The following is an 18,396-nucleotide window of genomic DNA, read 5'->3' as shown; positions in this document are numbered from 1 at the left end:
GGTGGAAAAGTGTGAAACATGTTGGCTTCTGCCCTGGTTCGTATTTATATTTCTGAAGCCACGTTCATGACGGATAACAAAAGTGATCTGTTAACAGCATGCTGGAATTTTATTTTGGAGAGAATTATCTCAATCTGATTTGTATCTTCATTGCGATGGTGAAAAGAACTTGGCACAATTGGTTATATTTTGTCTGTATATTAATTTTATTTTTATTTAAATGTAAATTAGTGTAAGTTACTAATGTTTTTGAACAGATAGTGTTAGCTTTTTTTATTATAATGCTCTTAATTTAGTTTAATTTTAGTCGAACGGATGCAATTCAAATTCTTTTTTTCTTTTTTTCGACTGCCTGAATTCCATTTCTAACTGATGAAGTCAAATTTTACATGTAAATGAAAGTTTTGAGCAATCTATTTGTTTTAATGGACTTCTAACCAATTTATTTTCATTTGGTTCAATCAATTTAGTTTGATTTCAAGACCTACTATTGATGGAATAAATAGAGCTTACACATGTGACAATGGCTGACTTTTTAATCATTTTTTAAATTATGTTCAAAATAGAAAATCGTCAAAAAGAATGTGTTTAACATTCTCACAGGTGATCACTCTACTTTTATATTTTGTAATGAATTGGAACTTATTATGACCAAATTCTAAAGACATTTGAAATATATGACTATTCAAGTAAAAACAGAATAATCGTTTAAATTCACAAAACAATGAATTGAATCTCTAAAATAATAGAGGCTTGTTAAAACTGATTTAAAAATTATAAATGCATATAAAAATATATATATATATTGCTTTCTTCCCGTTTAATATTTTCGTCGTTTTTCATCTGCGTTTTGAATGAGATTCGTTCCTCATCTTTAAACTCCTTGAAATGTACTATGTTACAACTTAGGGAGGACTAAAACACATAAATTCTAATATAAAACCTATTTTGTAGTATAAATTATATTACAAAATAGATTTTATATTTAGGATCGGAGTAATATTATGTACAGCTCCCCCAAAAAAGAGAATTATCCACAGCAATAATATTTACGATCTAGTGTTCTTCGTGGGCAAAGAGCCTGATCTGGCGGGGCCACGTGTCAGAATGAATCTTTGCTTACATTGTACTGACAAGTACACTTTTTTCTTTTGTTATTGACAGACAACGCTTATGCCGTCCGAAGTAGGGAGATATGGTATTATTATCCGGGAACCTATTAACCACGATAAATAGATAAGTTTACTCTATGAACCATAATATTTAAATTCCCAAAATTGTAAAATTATTTATTGAGCTTTATTGTCAACGACTCAACTGATCGGTTTCGAGAGAGAGGAGAGGGTGTGTTAACTAGAAGAAACTGCTTCGGAGTAATCCTGGTCATTTCTAACGAACCTGCAAGAAGAAACTGAAATGGTCTTTCAAGCCAAAATTTCCTTCACTTCATCTTTATTACTGGTGAGTCATAGTTTATTTAGTGTTAATATTCTTCTGGAATTATCATGATACCCCCTTGAATTTGCTCTTGCTTTCATCTTCTTTCTACTTGTTTTATGATAAGAAATGGAGACTCATCCAATAAAGTTAGAACCAACTCTCATGTGCTAACTTGTATCTTTACAATTTTATTTTTCGATTTTTCAAATATGGGTTTTTGTCTCCGGGTTCAAGAATGGCTTACACTGTCTTTGACACTGAATATCTCTGCTTTGCAGCGCATGCAAACTGTTAGACGAATTGTTTGAGACATGCAAGGTGTGTTCTTTTCCCTCGTCTTGATTATCCAGGTTCTAAGTTTTCCTTCGATTCACATCCTGATTTCTATATTGTTTCCATGATTTTCCCTATGTTTATAGTTTTGTCTAGGAAAAAGGGCGTTCTGTTTTGCTGCATGATGGATTGAAATGTCAGTTGAAATAATGTTTAATACTTTCTCATTTCAAAGATTGTAAAAACAAATCCAAGAATTGGCTGCCAATATACCTTGTTTTTGGTAATTCGTTGTCCTTGTAAGTATAGAGGTCTGAGGTACCGTACCGTTATGAATACTAAATGATGTTTATTGTGATAGATGGACTCTCTAAATGAAAGACCAGTTCAGGAGATCGAAAACGAGACTCCTCATTTCCCTGAAATATCTGCTCAGAAAACACTAAGGAGTATTGTCTACAACAGTATACAAATTGTTATTTTCTCAAATAGACTCAACTTGCTTATGCCTCTGGGGCCTTTGGCAATTATTGTGGAGAGACTGACTAATCATCACGTGAGTTCTAGTTCGAGCTTAAACAGATCTTCACTAAGTTTTCTTCATATGTCTTATGTTGAAATGTAAAGATGGGTTGCAGGGTTGGGTCTTCACTCTGAGTTTGTTGGGTATAATGCCTTTGGCTGAGCGGCTAGGTTATGCTACAGAGTAATATTGCATTTTTGTTTTAAATTTCGTTTTGTCTATCACGCTTTTAAGGTTTCTGATGCTATTATTCTCTCGGTGTTATATAGGCAGCTGGCGTTTTACTCTGGAGGCACTGCTGGCGAGTTATTACTGGAACATGTAACGATTTTAACAGTTCAAATAAGCAGCATTGTACCAGATTTGTCTTTTTTTTTTTTTTAATCTCTTTTGAATAGTTGTATGAAATGTGTGATTTGAATGTGAAGCACTAAGTCTTGTCTTTTTTGTAAAGTATAATCTGGACTGAAGCCTCTCCCCCTCCCCCCTGCCTCTTCCTTTCTCTCTTCCACTCTATTTATTTATATATCGTGTTACATGTTATGTCGTATTTGAACTTAGGATTGTTGGTTGAAAAAAAATCATGGATGCCAGTTGTTTACTTTAGTCTATAATGTAGTAGGTCTTCTGAGCAATTCCACGGAACTCAACAAAAAGGAAGGGAATTAACTTGGCCTTCTGGTGGCTTGTGCTGCGTTAATTCAGGCTATTAGTGATTTACAGAGAGGAAAATTGAATAGGGGTTGGTGCTCTTTTAACAATAGGGAATAGTTTTGCATAGATTGAATTGAAACTTCAGATCCTGTGCCTGTTGGTTACGTGCACCTTAATTTTCCATTGGTTGGTCATGTAGACATCAATGTTATATCAGTTCCAAGCTTGTGAGTTCTGATGGTAAAGTGAGGCTTCATGTCCAAAAGGAAAAAACATCGATTTAACTTTTGCTTGAGTTTGAGCAATTCTTTCTACTAGTTTCGTTCTCTTAACTTATTCCATGGATCATGCAGCTGGGGGTCTTCTAAATGCCACTTTTGAAATGCAACAGAACTGATCATCTCAATATATGCACTGAAAAGAGAATGACACGAGTTGTCCAACTCTCTTTGCTGGGGTCAAATTTGTCTAACTTGTTGTTGGTGCTTGGATGTGCATTTTTTTTGTGGTGGGATTGTTTTTAATAAGAAGGAGCAGGTTTTTAACAAGGTAGACATGTTAGCTTCTGTTTTCTTTATCTTCCTTAGTTTCACCTTTAAATAATTGACCAAAGCTGATTCACATGAGCACGCAGGGAACTGCTACAGTGAACGCAGGATTGCTATTGATGGCAGTATGGGCTTACTTTTTCCTGCTGTTCTTCACTACACACACACTGAGGTCCATTTTGGGAGCTCAGAGTTGGCCCTTTCAAGATTCAGCAGCTGATCATGCTTGTGGCTTATGCTGCATATCTATTTTTCCAGTTAACTAGTCAAAGAAGTCTATACCTCTCTTTGAATGAGGTTGGCCTTCTTGCCTCAAGTTTTTCGCTTGTTTGTCTCTTAAATTCATTCATTTTTTTCTGGTTTGTGCACATGCTATTCCCTTTGAAACTCTTGATTTTTTTTCTTTTTTAAATTTTGCCACGAATACTGTCTCTGACTTTCTCAGAACATTATCTGTCAAATGAGTGAATAACTGCAGGTAAGATTATCAGCTTGTTAAAGCAATTTTTTGAGTTAGAATTAAGTAGAGTAATTGTTCACTGCTCATATTCTTTTAAGACTTCTAAAATTAATGGATGGCTTTTCTGGTGCATACCTGTTCTGGTGTATGTTTAAAACTAACATTTTGATCCTTGACTCACTAAGTTGTGTGATGCATGATGAGAATTCAGGAGGAGGGGAATCATGGAAACTGCATAGAAGATGATGAATCTCCTGATATCTCTAAATGGGAATCAATAATCTGGCTTTCAATCATGACTGCTTTGATATCAATTCTGTCAGAATATTTAGTTGGTGCCATAGAGGTGACTAATTTTTCAACTTTTTCTCTGACATGTTGCATGAACGCCTTGAAAATTCCAGTCTTGTCTAAATAAATAAAGTAGCATCATCTGTCTGAGATTTATCTGCGTTTCTTTTTATTCCCTTGTATGCTCCCTGGTATACATTTCAACTGAAGAGAAATTGAAGCAGATTCTTCAGAGTTTAGCTTCTGATAGCTTAGCGTACCAACCTCTCATCATATCATGTTAGCGTATTTGCAAAAATAGAACTAAATATAAGTTTTGGTGACTGCTGAGTTAATGTTCTTGGAAGGATTATTTTGAAAGAAGTGAGGCTTTATATATCATCTGGTTCACAGGGAGCATCAACTTCATGGAAAATGCCAGTGTCTTTTATCAGTGTAATATTGCTTCCCCTAGTGGGCAATGCTGCGGAGCATGCCAGTGCTGTCATGTTTGCAATGAAAGATAAGCTTGTAAGCTTTCATCAATTCTTTTGTTTTCCCACAAAAATAAACAAAGCCCATTGTTTCACATTGATGGTTTCTATAACCTGCAGGATATTTCCTTGGGAGTAGCAATAGGTTCATCCACACAGATATCTATGTTTGTGGTAGGTACTTAATCCTGGGTGAGAATGCAATGCTCTCTGAATTTGTAAAGATTTCGCTAATTCTGGTTTCTTCGATTTTTCCCACATGAGAATCAATGTCTGTGTTTGTCATTGTAACTTAGTATTCAAATATGTGATAATGCTGGAATCAGAAGAGATGGTATCTAACATGGAGAGTTACAGTTATTTCAAGAAGAAAGTGGTTTATAGTGCTTAGTAGGACTAAAACCAAATATAACGAAATAACAAACTAAAGTGAACTACTTCCTTCGGATAGCAATTGATGCAATATTCATAGCCTCTATCTGGCATTATTCAGTCAAGACTTCCTCATATATCAAACTGCAAATTCCTGCTATTATTCCTGCTTGGATAATTTGTTTATTTATTGAAACTTTGTCCTTGTCTTGCGGTAAGTCAACTTTCTTTTCTATATCCTGAATATATTGCTTCATTATTTCCGCTGTCATTTTGCAGATACCACTTTGCGTGATTATTGGGTGGATAATGGAGCATCCTTTGGACCTAAACTTTCAACTTTTCGAGACGGCATCACTGTTTCTAACTGTTATTGTTGTAGCCCTCTTGTTGCAGGTTTGTCTTCAGAGATATATAATTTTTATGCAAAATATTGATATCATTCTGGGAACCTATAAAATGTAAATAGACTTAAAAATAAGTTAGCGCACTTTAGCTTGCGTGGGCAGAGTTAAAAGAGCCTTCTATCATTTGAGATAGTGGGTGTGCTGCCAATGGGCCAAACCCATTTTGATTGATTACCATCATGGCATTCACAAGAATACACTTTTGATAACTTTGTTTTGAATTTGCAGGAAGGAACTTCTAATTACTTCAAGGGACTTATGCTTATTCTATGCTATCTGATAGTGGCAGCTAGTTTCTTTGTACATGCAGATCCTTCTTATTAGGACACCGTGTTAAAAGAATAGCCAAATGTTATACTATCTTGTCCTATTGTAAATGTGAGAGGTTCCTTTGTTTCGATTTTTAAACTTCAACCTTCTGGTTGTGCTTCCTAATTTCTGTTGCAAACTAAATTTCTTGTAGATTCCTCCTGATAAGGTCCTAAAATTACAAGAAAAGTTTGTGTTCAGCTGTCCTACTGTAAATTTAAAAGATCAAGTTCTGATTTTTAAATTTCCATCTTCTGCTTGAGCTTCATAAACGCCATTCAGCGTCATTATTCTTCACTGATACAAATTGGAAAACTGAAAAAGGCTTGCATGCATTTTAGCGGAGGCCAATAAGAGTTTCACATGTTAAATGCCAGAAACATGTAAAAATATCATATGGTACAAAACTCTCACACACAGGTTCCTGCGATAAATTCGATACAGTGATTTAGACCCGTAACAGCTACTCTCACAAAGAAGAAAAGTCGGTTTAAGGTTGCGCATCTAGAATGGCTGTTAAAACACGAGATTAAGACATTAAACAGGTAATTATCTGTAGTTCACGTACAGATGATTCTAGAGGTGTACACGTATCTTGCATATCTGTGTCATTCCTTCATTCTCTCTTTACGTGTCTGCCTTCTGTAAACTCTGTTGTAACACTATTGAGTGTGTGGTGTGTGCGCGCGTGTTCAACACAAGATGCCAGGCCTATTATCGAGGATTCATTCATTCATGCTCGGAACTCGTAATAGCCATTCTGACAAAGAACAGAGGTTGGTGGTTTGGTAATGGCTGAGTTTGGCAGGTAGCTAATAGTAGCTTCAACATTTTTGAAAAGGAGATAGACTGTGAGTATCCAAATAGAAAAGGGCCTTAGGGATATCTTGGCGATTTTTCTTTCCTTTTTTTTCCTATTAAATATGAGCACTTTTCTCAACCAGAATTCGAACCTTAATTTAGGAACACCAGCCGTTTTCGCATCATGTTGGGGTATCTTGAAGATATTCGCATTCAGTAAAATGAAAGGCTTGAGCATAGGTAGGTAAAGGCTTGTGTATCTTACAGTCAAATGCAACGGCGACTTCTTTTAGAAATTAAAACCAATCACGCCATTTACTTCATACTTCGCTTCTGCTAATTATTGCCTGCCGACGGGTCTTTCTGGAGAAATGGGTGCAGAGGATGTCGTTGAACAACGACCCTTCATCGAAGCCTCGTCTTCCTCTTCCAGTGTGATTCAAGAGCCTCCTCGTAGAACAGGTAATTAAGTACGACTGATAATTTTGTTGGTTTCTCGTATGAATTCAGCTGAGAGTTTTTTTAGGACTGAGATGAGCTCTTATTATTATTATCTTCCTGAGTTCAATCTTCTTGAGATAAATTTGATGTGTTGGGTTCAAGTTTATCAGTTTCTCGCATAACGTAACCCAGAAAGAAAAGGAGGAGGAAACAATAAAATCAAAGTCTTCATTATCATCATCAACACAAGATTCTTTGTTTTAACAGTTTAACGTTTAGTATGGACGAACTCTGCTAGCGGAAGAAGTAGAGAGATATATATATATATATATATATCTAATAGAATCAAAGGGCGGAAAAGAGTGGAAATTCGTTTTGACTTACAGGTGGGGGTGAATGGTAGCTACTTTGCATTGTGGGGGTAGGAAATAGATTATATTTAATACAATTTGGGAAACTATAAACTGAACAAATCAATAAAATTATGAATTCATAGAGATATATCAAGTTGCATATTATTTATATGGATTATGGAATAATGGCTGAAAAAATATGATGAAATTAAGGAATAATAAATGATAAAGAATGAGTTACATGTGTGGATGAGAAACAGGGAACGTGGGGGAGCGCAGTGGCACACATAATAACAGGGGTGATAGGAGCAGGAGTTCTGTCATTGGCTTGGAGCATTGCGCAGCTTGGTTGGATTGTGGGCCCTCTCAGCATCTTTCTGCTTTCGGGCACCACCCTTGTTTCCACCTTCCTCCTCTCCGACGCCTACCGCTTCCCTCATCCTCACGGCCCCGTCCGCAACCCTACCTTCATGCATGCCGTCAAGCACTACTTAGGTCTGTTCTTGTCTCACTCTCCACTTGTTACGACTTCCTAGTGTGAGCGAGTGGACTTCACTTCACGAATATTATTAACCATGACATACTACTTCCGGTCTTAATATAAGATCCTGTTTGACTTTTATTTAATTCTAAATATAAGACTCTAATCACTTTGTCTCTCATATTTATACATATATTTTTTTAAAGTAACTCCTTCTAACAATGATAGTTATAGTCAATATATTTGATTAATAAGGATATTTTACGAAAGACAACATCTATTCAAGACAAATAACTAACTCAACTTACCTTCTTAATCTCTTCAAATTAGTCAACTGGCTCTTATAATTAGGATCGGAGCTAGTATAATGTTAAGTCCTATTTATTTAGGCAAGCTGGAAACTCTCAAATTATTTAAATGTCTGATTGTTAGTGGACTTGACTTGATGACTATGAATCGTGACTCAAAGGCGAGTTATAGTTAGAATGTCAAGTTCTGTTTATCTAGATGAGAATGTCCAGGTGTGAGTCGGCTTCACTTGAAGTTTATTAACCATGACTTGCACACAAAAAAAAAAAAAGTCATGATTATAACGTCAAACTCAATTTATTTAGACGAGATAAGTCTCATATTAATACTTCTCCGATCTTAAATGTGAGATCATATTATAGTTAATATAAGTCTTATATTAAAACTAAAAGAGTAGATGTGAGAATGTTTAAGTGTGAGTGAAATTGAGTTTACGTGGTGTCTTAATGATGATTTATATTTGACAGGAGATAGAAGTGCGAGGATTTCGGGGGTGCTGGTGGAAATCTATAGGGTTGGTACTGCCACTGCCTACGTCATTACTTCTGCTTCCTGCGGCAGGTATTTTTCTACCTCTTTTCTTCTCAACCATGTTCTTTTTTCCCCCAATCGTTCCTCAATTTATTATCTAAATCTCAATATCTTTAAAAAAAGAAGAAGTGAAATTACAATAATTGAGCAGCTTTTAATATGTTTTGCTCAACAATTTGGGTCCTGCCTCCTTCACAAATGTAAAAGGATAGACAGAAAGAGTTCTTTTAGTGACGTGAGTTATTCTTTAAACTTCAAATCATATACAAGATATAACTCACGTATACGTTATCATGGAACCCCTAGGATATTTATTCCTTTTGATTGCCAACTAAAAAAACTTCCTCTTGGTCTTGGGGGCTTCGTTTCACGTGGAAATTGAAAGTGCCGCTATTTCATTTGATTCCATGATGGGATAGGCTGGGCTGGGCTGGGCTGGGCTTGATATTTGGGCCAAGAAATTTAAATTAGAATATCGAAATAAAAAAACACTTGTGACCCAAAAAGAAGAGAATGGACTCATGAGGTTGGGGGCCCTTATACACTTAACTAGCCTAAAATCTAAGGCCCAAAGTCATTTTTCTCAAAAGCACTTTTTAACAAAATAAAACAAACTCCTCCACATATTTACTTTGTAAACTGTAAAAGCACTTTTGAAACCATAGTTTGGTTTCTATCTAAACACCCTCTAAATAATTGTGGCATATACACACGTTAACACAACATTTTTTCAGGGACACTATATCATAAAAAGATATTGATATAAAGATCGAATTTTTAGGGATTACAAGAGATTTCAAGATACAATAAAAATCCAGAAGGGATAAAAAAGATAATAATTGTAGAGTTCAAATAAATTTTTTTTAGAAATATGAAGTAAAATAATGAAAGAATACAAGTATATAAATTAAACAATATAGATTTATATTTGGAAATTATTTCTTGGTCAATATGTGAAACTATATACTTTTCAAACTAAAATTTAAAATTATGTATTTATCATGATGCGTTTGAAAACTTTTTAAAATGTAAAAATAAATTATTAAAAAATGGTCTAACAACCTCTTTTCTTTTCTCCGGACGACAATGATCAAAACAAGTCTGTCAGAGAAAATTCACAAGTTGATCAAGTTGTGAGTTGAAACTTTGAAAAGCTGAAACAGCTCAAATCAAAAGAAGACGACAAAAAAGTAAGGAGAAGTGTGAAAGAGGCAACACTGGTACTGACTTATTTGCCCAATAATAATAATAAGGGATAAGATATTTATATATGTCGGAAGCATTTAAGAGGAGTACTTAACATCTCAAAGTTTTTTTTTAATAATTTTTAGAGAAAATCCCAAAAAAGGTTATTGGAATATAAAAAATTTTAAATTAGGTCTTGAAATTTCGTAAGTAACAGAAAAGGTCAGTGACCCAATCTGTCATTTGTAAAATCAAGAAGAAGAATTGACAACTTTACCCTCATTTGTATTCATTCACTACAATAATTAAAAAATCACTAAAGGTTCAGGCGTTACCTATATTCGTGTAGCGAATAACTACTCACTTTTTCACAGCCACGTACCTTGTTATTAACTACAACTAATTTTGTAATCACTAGAACAATGTAAGCATTACCTAGATTCGTATAGGGAATAACTACTCACTTTTTCATAGCCACGTACCTTATTATTAACTACAACTAATCCTGTAATCACTAGAACAGTGTATGCGTTACCTAGATTTGTTTAAAGAATAACTACTCACTTTTTACTTAGTCAGGGGTAAAATTGTCAATTTCTCTTAATTTCACAAATGATAGATTGGGTCAGTGACCCTTTCTGTCATTTACGAAATTAGGATCCAATCTGAAATTTCCTAGATTTCAAGGGTTTTTTCTGGAATTTTTTCTAATTCTATATAAACGTAAAAATGCTACAAAATAAAAATTTTAAAACATACAAGAGCTAAAAAAAATTTTAAATGTTGAGTGTTCCTTTATGAATGCTCGGACATATATAAGTACCTTATCCCTAATAATAAATTAATAATAATAAAGGTGAGGACTGAGGACAATAATACAGTGAGGAAACGACGTCAGAGGGATGGGCTTATAATCCAACGACCACAAAAGTCCATAAAGTTAACAGGCCATTGGGCCCATACGGTCCCATTTGGAGGTTGTCATCTTCGATCAAGCCCAATCAACAGGACCAACCTCACCATCGTTTTGACGTGAGGGACCAGCTCCTTTCCCAGCGGAGCAAAGAGCAAAGGTTAAGAAAGATATACATTTAGTACCTAATAGTATTTTGAATAAAATTAATTTAAATAAGAGAATACCTATGCTTTAGAAAAAAAAAAAAGAAAAAAAGAAATCACTAACTTCAAAGGTTAGTCTAATATGCACACGCTTCTTTACTCCTATTTATAGGGTATAAAGAGAAGATTTTTTTGTTCTATTTTACAAAATTATATCATTAATTTTTAACATGAATATATACTTACTGATCCTCTATTTATTACTATCCTGTGTCCTTAATATAAGAACTAATTAATTAATTGAGTAAATTAGGAAGTTCGTTCAGTTGGTTATTTGTAATAATTAAGTATTATCTTTTTTTAAAATACTTTTACTAATCATGTATCAACTAAAACTATTCTTTGATTCAACTTTTAACATGTGCAACTACTACAAAGACTATTTTGGAAATAAATAAATAAATATAAGAGACAAAATATATTAGAGTCTTATATTTAACATCAAATTAAAAGTTAAATTAGCTTTTGTATTAAAAACCAGAGGTAGTATTGTGTAGATTATAATATTAAATACAAACAGAATTTATGAAATTTAAGGTTTTCTTTATTCCATTTAAACCATGATTTTGAATATTTTTAATGTGAAACTTAATATACTCCTCAAAAAGTTTGGCAAATACATATATACGCGCACACACCTGAAAAAGTACAAGAACTTTGGTTGAAGTATATAGTAGGGCAAGTCAATCTCAGATATAAAGTATGGGCTAGGGCTTCCCATGTCAAATATTTGGTATATATTCCAAAAAAAAGAAAAGAATAACAATGCATATATATGAAGTAGGGTTTATGTCGCAGTCAAACTTTCGAAAGTCTATCTAACATCCCAAATTATTATACCTACTTTTTCTATCCCAAATATTATACCTACTTTTTCTATCCCAAATTATTATACCTACTTTTTCTATGCTATGTATTGGAATCAGTTGACAGGAACCGAAAATTATGCAGTTCAAAACTCTTGACGTATCCATCATATGTTCAAACCCCGGTTGGATGAGATTATTAGAAAATTCAACTGAAAAAGGAACAAAAATGTCCGTTCCCATCCATTATTAACCCATCAGAATCACAGAAAGGAATATATATATATATATATAAAGCACATATGCACCATACATTGTTCATCACTCTTTTGGATCCTTAGATTCCTGCTTGTGACATTATCAGAAAGCAAATGAATCTGGTCGTCTAGTTTATCAGATGCCACACGGTCCCCATAATATAAAACTACTCCTTCTCATATTCGATTCATTTCCCGTTTTGGTATTTATTTATTTATGGTCTTGCTTGTTTGGTAGGTTTTATCTTCTCGAGTAGTTTGGTAGCTAACCAGGCTCAAGAATGTTAAATTAGTGTGTCTGATCCACTGTGAGCTTCAAAGGAACAGGCTATTATAATAAGCATAGGGGAGGCTACAAGATAAATTTATTCTATTTTAAATAAATGAATTCTTAAATGTCAGTAAAGATTCAAGTTTATTAAGTAAATTTCAGTGATACCTTTGGAAGCAAGTTTGTTTTTATTTTTCTCCCTCGAAGGAAAGAAGCAAACAATTTTTGATTTCCCGGCTTTTCACATGTTCTTTTCGACCCCTGGAAACTTGCATCTGAGGCTATCAATTTGAGAAACTTCGATTTTTAATTTTTATCCCTCTGTTCCTTATATAAGAGACATTGATGCTTACGTCATGTTTCTATATATAAGAGACACTTAAAAGTTGTCTCTAATTTTTAATTGATTTCCTATTTACCCCTATTTATTTTGTCTCCAACTCATACTCTCTTTCCCTCCCACTCTCTTTCTTTGAATAATTTAATTGTTCCTCCATACTCTCTCTCCTTATTAACATTAGCTTAGAAAAATATTATACTTTTTACACATTAATTGTCCTCAACTAATTTTAACTTTTTTTTTATCAACGTAATTTAGTTATTATCTCTTATAATAAGAAACGGAGGGGAGTAATTTGAGGCCGGAGGGGTTCTTCTCCCTGTCTCAGTGACTCTTTAATTTAAAACAATAGCTCTTTGTACTTGTAAGAAATATTTTAAAATAGATTTGTACCTCCTTTCCATGTTTTTACTAGAAATATCTATTTTCATCATTAAATCCATAGTCACTATCTCAAACAGTCAATAAGAATATTTAAGTCGGCAAAAAAAAAGAGTATTTAAAAAAATTAAAATATATTTATTGATAATAATAATTATTATAAGTTACCAAATAAGGTAAATTACCCATGTTAATTTAATATATTTTTCGTTTTTCAAGATATAATTCATTATTTGAAAATTAGTTAAATCTTTTTATTTCCAAACAAAATAAGTTAACCACCTATTTTTAAGTTTCATGAGGTGATTGAAAATGCCATATAATAAAAACCAGGGAGAATATATTTTTGATCATCATCATCATCATCATTGTGTGAAATTATGAAGACGCCCTTTCAAAACTGTGCATCAAAACGTGTGCCAGCCATTAAAAACGGATAACCAACCAGGCTCTTGAGTCTCTGTGCATTAGAACGGCAACCGCCATCTTTTAATTATAGTACTAGTATTTCATTTTCTGAAATATTTTAGTTATAAGTTTTCAATTTGTCTCTTGCCACATTAATTACATCAAACGGTCGACATAAATATCTTTAACTTCCAAAAATGGTTGGCCGGTCATTTTAGCAAAAAGCTCTCAACTCTATTTTCATTTCTTGTCATAACTCAGTAGTTTCTGAATATATATGCTGTAAATATCAAGTTACCAGGGTGTCAAGGCCCCATCATGATTTCAATGTTTGATCAACTAAATTTACAGCACACTGGATATGCCATTAAAATGGTTTAAATTTGTTTATTAACATTAATATAATTTGGTATCAATTTTTTTATTATATAAAGATATCCATCCATGAATTGATTCAGATCATGGGTTTGATGAAAAATAATAGCCTTTGCTACTTTGACTTCTACCAAGCTAGAAAGGATCCAAAAATTGTTGTAGGGTCTAGATGAATACTATTATTTACAAGGTAAATTTTAACTACTCTTTACATTACGTTTTCCCTTTACAGAATTATTCACTTGACACTTGTGGACAATAGCATAAGACAAAGACATCATAACATGCAATAAGGGATTCTTGTGGTGTTTAACACAAATATTGTCCATCACGTTTCAAACAACACACCTCCTACACACAAAACAAGACAATCTTCATCAGAACATTATCAGAATCTTGTGTGGTTATAAATTTGAGTACTCTAAACTGCCCGTGCTTGATTCTATGTTGGAAGTCATCAAAATCATGATTTTGATATAACGTGCTATAATTTTACTGGTTTCTGATGTGAAACCAAACATGCTCTTAGTTAGATCTCATGTTTTATCTTGTGATCCCTATACTTAACTTCACAAGTCCTCAAAAGTCCAACGCACTTCTTCACCATGATTAACCCTTATGGATAAGGACAAGCCATCCACTTGCTTATGCAGCCACAAAAAAATGTCCCCCCCTCCCCACGGGGTCTACCATTATTGAGGCTCTTTGAACACCATGGAAGATAAAACACACATGTTGTTTTCTATTAACTTGCTTGGTTCAACTCGCCTTTAGGTACTGAAAGAAACCACACACTACGGCACACACTGTTAACGCGAAAAAGTGGAATATTATATAACATATAATAAAAGCACACACGGCACTCGTTTTTTGATTTAAGCAATTGGTATGCCTACCCACTCACATGTCTTGAAAGATTTGGTCCCCAAGGGTTGAATATTTTACTACTTAGCCCCATAAAGTAGATGGTTGCAGATCATTCCTGCATTATTAGTTTGTCATGATGACTAGTGCAGTCTTCAAAGTCTGCTGATAATAATTCTGAAGCAATTACATCTTACCTCATTGTTTGCTTCATAGCTTCAAATAAGCAACTACGTCACGTTGGGTATCCTTCACGACTTTTTCTTCTCTACTTATAGTGAACCCCAGCTTTAGGTTTGAGCCAAAAAGCAGAGGGAGCTTCATTGGTAATTGAGATTTGAGAGTCTTGTTTGGTCTTATATATATTGAAATGTTTCTTTAGTTCAGGTTCTTTGAATCACACGTTGATGATACACAGTCACACCAGCAAATGTTCTTTTTCCAGATTTCAATTCAACTTCTCTGCTCAGACACTGACATTAGACACGACACACATTTACTATCTTAGGCTCAGGATTTTCATATTTTATATGAGGGTATAGTTTGTCTTGAATGTGCTTCTCTTAGGCATTTTTGTCTTGTGGGATTCACAGGGAGTGACTAAGAACTTCTTGGCCTTCTATTGATCTGGGATTTTGGATTAAAGATGGCTGTTCAAAACTCTCTACAAATAGCAAGTGGTCCTTATGATGATGATGGGCGAGCCAAAAGAACCGGTAAAAATCCTCTACAACAACTAAAAACCAAATTATCTTTCATGTATTCTTCTTCTTCTTCTTCAATCTCATCCTTCAAATTCCACTACACCAGGAACACTGACAAGTGCCGTTGCTCACATCATTACTGCTGTTATTGGTTCTGGTGTGCTTTCACTGGCATGGAGCACTTCCCAATTAGGATGGATTGCTGGTCCAGTTGCCTTGCTTCTATTTGCAATTGTCACATACATTTCCTCCTTCCTCGTCTCTGATTGTTACAGAACCTCAGATTCTAAATCTGGCAAAAGAAACTACTCTTACATTGGAGCTGTTAGAGTCTACCTTGGTACTATTACCACGCCAACTCTTTCATTTTTCTTGTCTATTTAAGAAGCACAAACACTAATTCAGATACGACATGACCACAACATATGTATTGTTTAAGTGCAGTTTCAGGCGTTGTGTCGTGTCTGATACAAGTGTCAAACGTTTGTAAAATAAGATATGGTGTCATGTTTATACATTCTGATTCAATTTAGTGTTAGTTCAGGAAATAAAAGGACATGGGTGGCTGGTTCCCTTCAATTTCTGACCTTGTATGGGACTTGTGTTGCTTACGTAATTACCACAGCAACATGTATGAGGTACTTCACTTGTTAAACCCCTCATGAAATGAGAAAACTGCAAATGCTAACTACTTAATCTTGTGTTTCATGAACAATTAGTTTCAAAACTTGCTCCAATACAAAATACGACAACAAAATATGCCATGTTGAAGTACAGTTTAAAGTGTAGTCTACTGATGGATAGATGATGCTGACACAGAGGCTGTGTGATTGCTGATGTTTTTAACATGTTCTAAAGACAAATATTTGATTTTCTGATGCAGGGCAATTCTAAAATCAAACTGTTATCACAAGGAAGGGCACAACGCTCCTTGCAATTATGGGGATACCTTGTTTATGGTTTTGTTTGGATGCATTCAGATTATCATGTCATTCATACCAGATCTCCACAACATGGCGTGGGTTTCAGTTGTGGCTGCAATAATGTCCTTCACGTACTCATTCATTGGACTAGGACTTGGCATTGCTCAAACTATAGGTAAGCCTCAATATTAAAATGCTGCTGTCACAATATCAAGCCTTGCCTTCATTTTACAATTCAAACTTTTGAGCTTCAATAGTTCTTGATGTAGTATTAAAGAATGATGGGCTTACGGCTTAATTTTTTGCCACACTTAAGTTCAAATAGCTTAAAGAGGGTATACTGCAGTCTAACAGATTATCATAGAATTATATATAGTCTTTCAGTTAATTACTTAAACTTTTCATTTAAAATAATAGTCTCTATAAAAATCTACCGAACTGAGAGAAAGTCTGTTGTGGGTTATATTTCTGAAACAATGAATGGAAAAAAAGTATGGGAAATCAAGATTTTATATAAGTCATTCTCCTTATGGCTGATATTGCAGAAAATGGGAGAATCATGGGGAGCGTAACAGGAGTACCTGCAAAGAATGTAGTTGAGAAGTTATGGTTAATCTTTCAAGCACTTGGTGACATAGCCTTCGCCTATCCATACTCGGTCATTCTGCTCGAGATACAGGTAAATATCATATCCCAGTGTTGAAAAGAAGAAGAAGAAGAAACACAGTTTAAAGCTAAAGCATAGCACTGAACCCCCCCCCCCTCTTTGAGTGAAGGATACCTTAGAGTCTCCTCCTCCAGAAAACCAGACCATGAAGAAAGCATCCATGGTTGCAATCTTCATTACAACATTCTTCTACCTCTGTTGTGGATGCTTTGGATATGCAGCATTTGGAAACAACACACCAGGAAATCTCTTGACAGGCTTTGGCTTCTATGAGCCTTACTGGCTCATTGACTTAGCTAATGTTTGCATTATTCTTCATTTGATTGGAGGGTATCAGGTAGTTCTACTGCTATACTAGTCATTGTTTTTAACATGAATTTTGACACGTAACTTCCTCTTTTATCATGTTCTCTAACTCTTAGTAACTATGGTTCTCTTTTCCGCAGATTTTCAGCCAACCCATATACAGTTCTGCAGAAGGATGGGCTTCAAGAAAATTCCCAAACAGCGGGTTTGTGAATAACTTCTACAAGCTGAAACTGCCTCTGTTGCCAAGTTTCCAGATAAATACCTTCAAGTTTGTGTTTAGAACAGTGTATGTGATTACAACCACAGGGCTTGGAATCCTGTTTCCTTACTTCAACCAAGTTCTGGGAGTGTTAGGGGCGATGAGCTTTTGGCCATTGGCTATATATTTCCCAGTGGAGATGTACTTTGTACAGAAGAAAATTGAAGCTTGGAGCAGAAAATGGATTGTGCTCAGATGTTTTAGCTTCGTTTGCTTTCTTGTTACTGTGGTAGGTCTTATTGGGTCTCTGGAAGGAATCATAAGCCAGAAACTTGGCTGAAGAAGATTTATCATTATGCTTTAGATACACATTGAGGTAAAGTATTGTAAGTGTTTGTTACCAAGTTTTACAATAAAAAAACATTACACGTGTAATGTTTATAAGAAAACTGGTAGCGAACATAAAAAATAGGAGCAACTCCCAGAATGAGAAAGAAGGAAGAATATGGTTTAGTCTGGAGGCTAGATTTCTTGTGAAGGGTGAAAATTGCAGAATAATTTTAGTTCTGCTACAGAACCTTGTAATGTGGTTTGGCTTTTGCTTCTTAATAGGAAGATATATAAAAAGGAAGAGCAAATTGTCAAATTGATGAGTATTATTTTGTGCAATGTTTTTGACGTCATTTTCTTTATAATATAATAATATATTGAACATTTGAAATAACTGCTCCTCGGAAGACCATTTTATCTATGAAATAGTAATCAATTTCTAGCATGTATACATGTTTTCGCAGAACCTCACCATAAAAAACAAGATGAAAAATAATGATAAATTATAAATCTCAATTAAATTTATGAATCCGGACAGATTTCTAATGTGAACAATTTCAATCAATAAGAAGATAGCAAAATACTACTTCCA

At 34.4% G+C, this 18,396-nt stretch overlaps 1 protein-coding gene and 1 pseudogene across 4 annotated transcripts; both read left to right on the top strand.

The window, feature by feature from the left end:
* The first annotated feature begins 1,445 nt into the window (after positions 1-1,445).
* On the top strand, positions 1,446-5,948 carry LOC114744090 (vacuolar cation/proton exchanger 5-like; annotated as a pseudogene).
* Positions 5,949-7,749: 1,801 nt separating this feature from the next.
* LOC114744091 (probable amino acid permease 7) lies at positions 7,750-18,120 on the top strand. 4 transcript variants are annotated; one of them, XM_028932273.1, is made up of 8 exons: positions 8,603-8,696; positions 15,266-15,388; positions 15,483-15,716; positions 15,921-16,014; positions 16,260-16,474; positions 16,845-16,978; positions 17,076-17,303; positions 17,413-17,814. In XM_028932273.1, exons 2-8 carry the CDS (start codon positions 15,319-15,321, stop codon positions 17,812-17,814), a joined length of 1,377 nt encoding a protein of 458 aa, XP_028788106.1. In that variant the 5' UTR covers positions 8,603-8,696; positions 15,266-15,318. The 4 variants fall into 4 exon arrangements, with proteins under 4 accessions (XP_028788108.1, XP_028788106.1, XP_028788105.1 ...); XM_028932272.1 differs by lacking the exon at positions 8,603-8,696 and adding an exon at positions 14,708-14,998; XM_028932274.1 differs by lacking the exon at positions 8,603-8,696 and having other exon boundaries at positions 15,319-15,388; positions 17,413-18,120.
* Positions 18,121-18,396: the final 276 nt, after the last annotated feature.

This window comes from Neltuma alba, unplaced genomic scaffold, assembly GCF_004799145.2.
Source record: "Neltuma alba isolate B1F8T4 unplaced genomic scaffold, ASM479914v2 tig00004261_pilon, whole genome shotgun sequence".
Classification (NCBI taxonomy): domain Eukaryota; kingdom Viridiplantae; phylum Streptophyta; class Magnoliopsida; order Fabales; family Fabaceae; genus Neltuma; species Neltuma alba.
The sequence above is the reverse complement of the archived record's forward strand: the minus strand, read 5'-3'. Positions and strand labels throughout refer to the sequence as shown.

Bases quoted from the DNA above. Each gene is read 5' to 3' on its own strand.
- LOC114744091 (XM_028932274.1), top strand. From the start codon at position 15,319: ATGGCTGTTCAAAACTCTCTACAAATAGCAAGTGGTCCTTATGATGAT. The intron at 15,389-15,482 runs GTAAAAATCCTC...CCACTACACCAG, and splicing joins TGGGCGAGCCAAAAGAACCG to GAACACTGACAAGTGCCGTT. The intron at 16,979-17,075 runs GTAAATATCATA...CTTTGAGTGAAG, and splicing joins TCATTCTGCTCGAGATACAG to GATACCTTAGAGTCTCCTCC.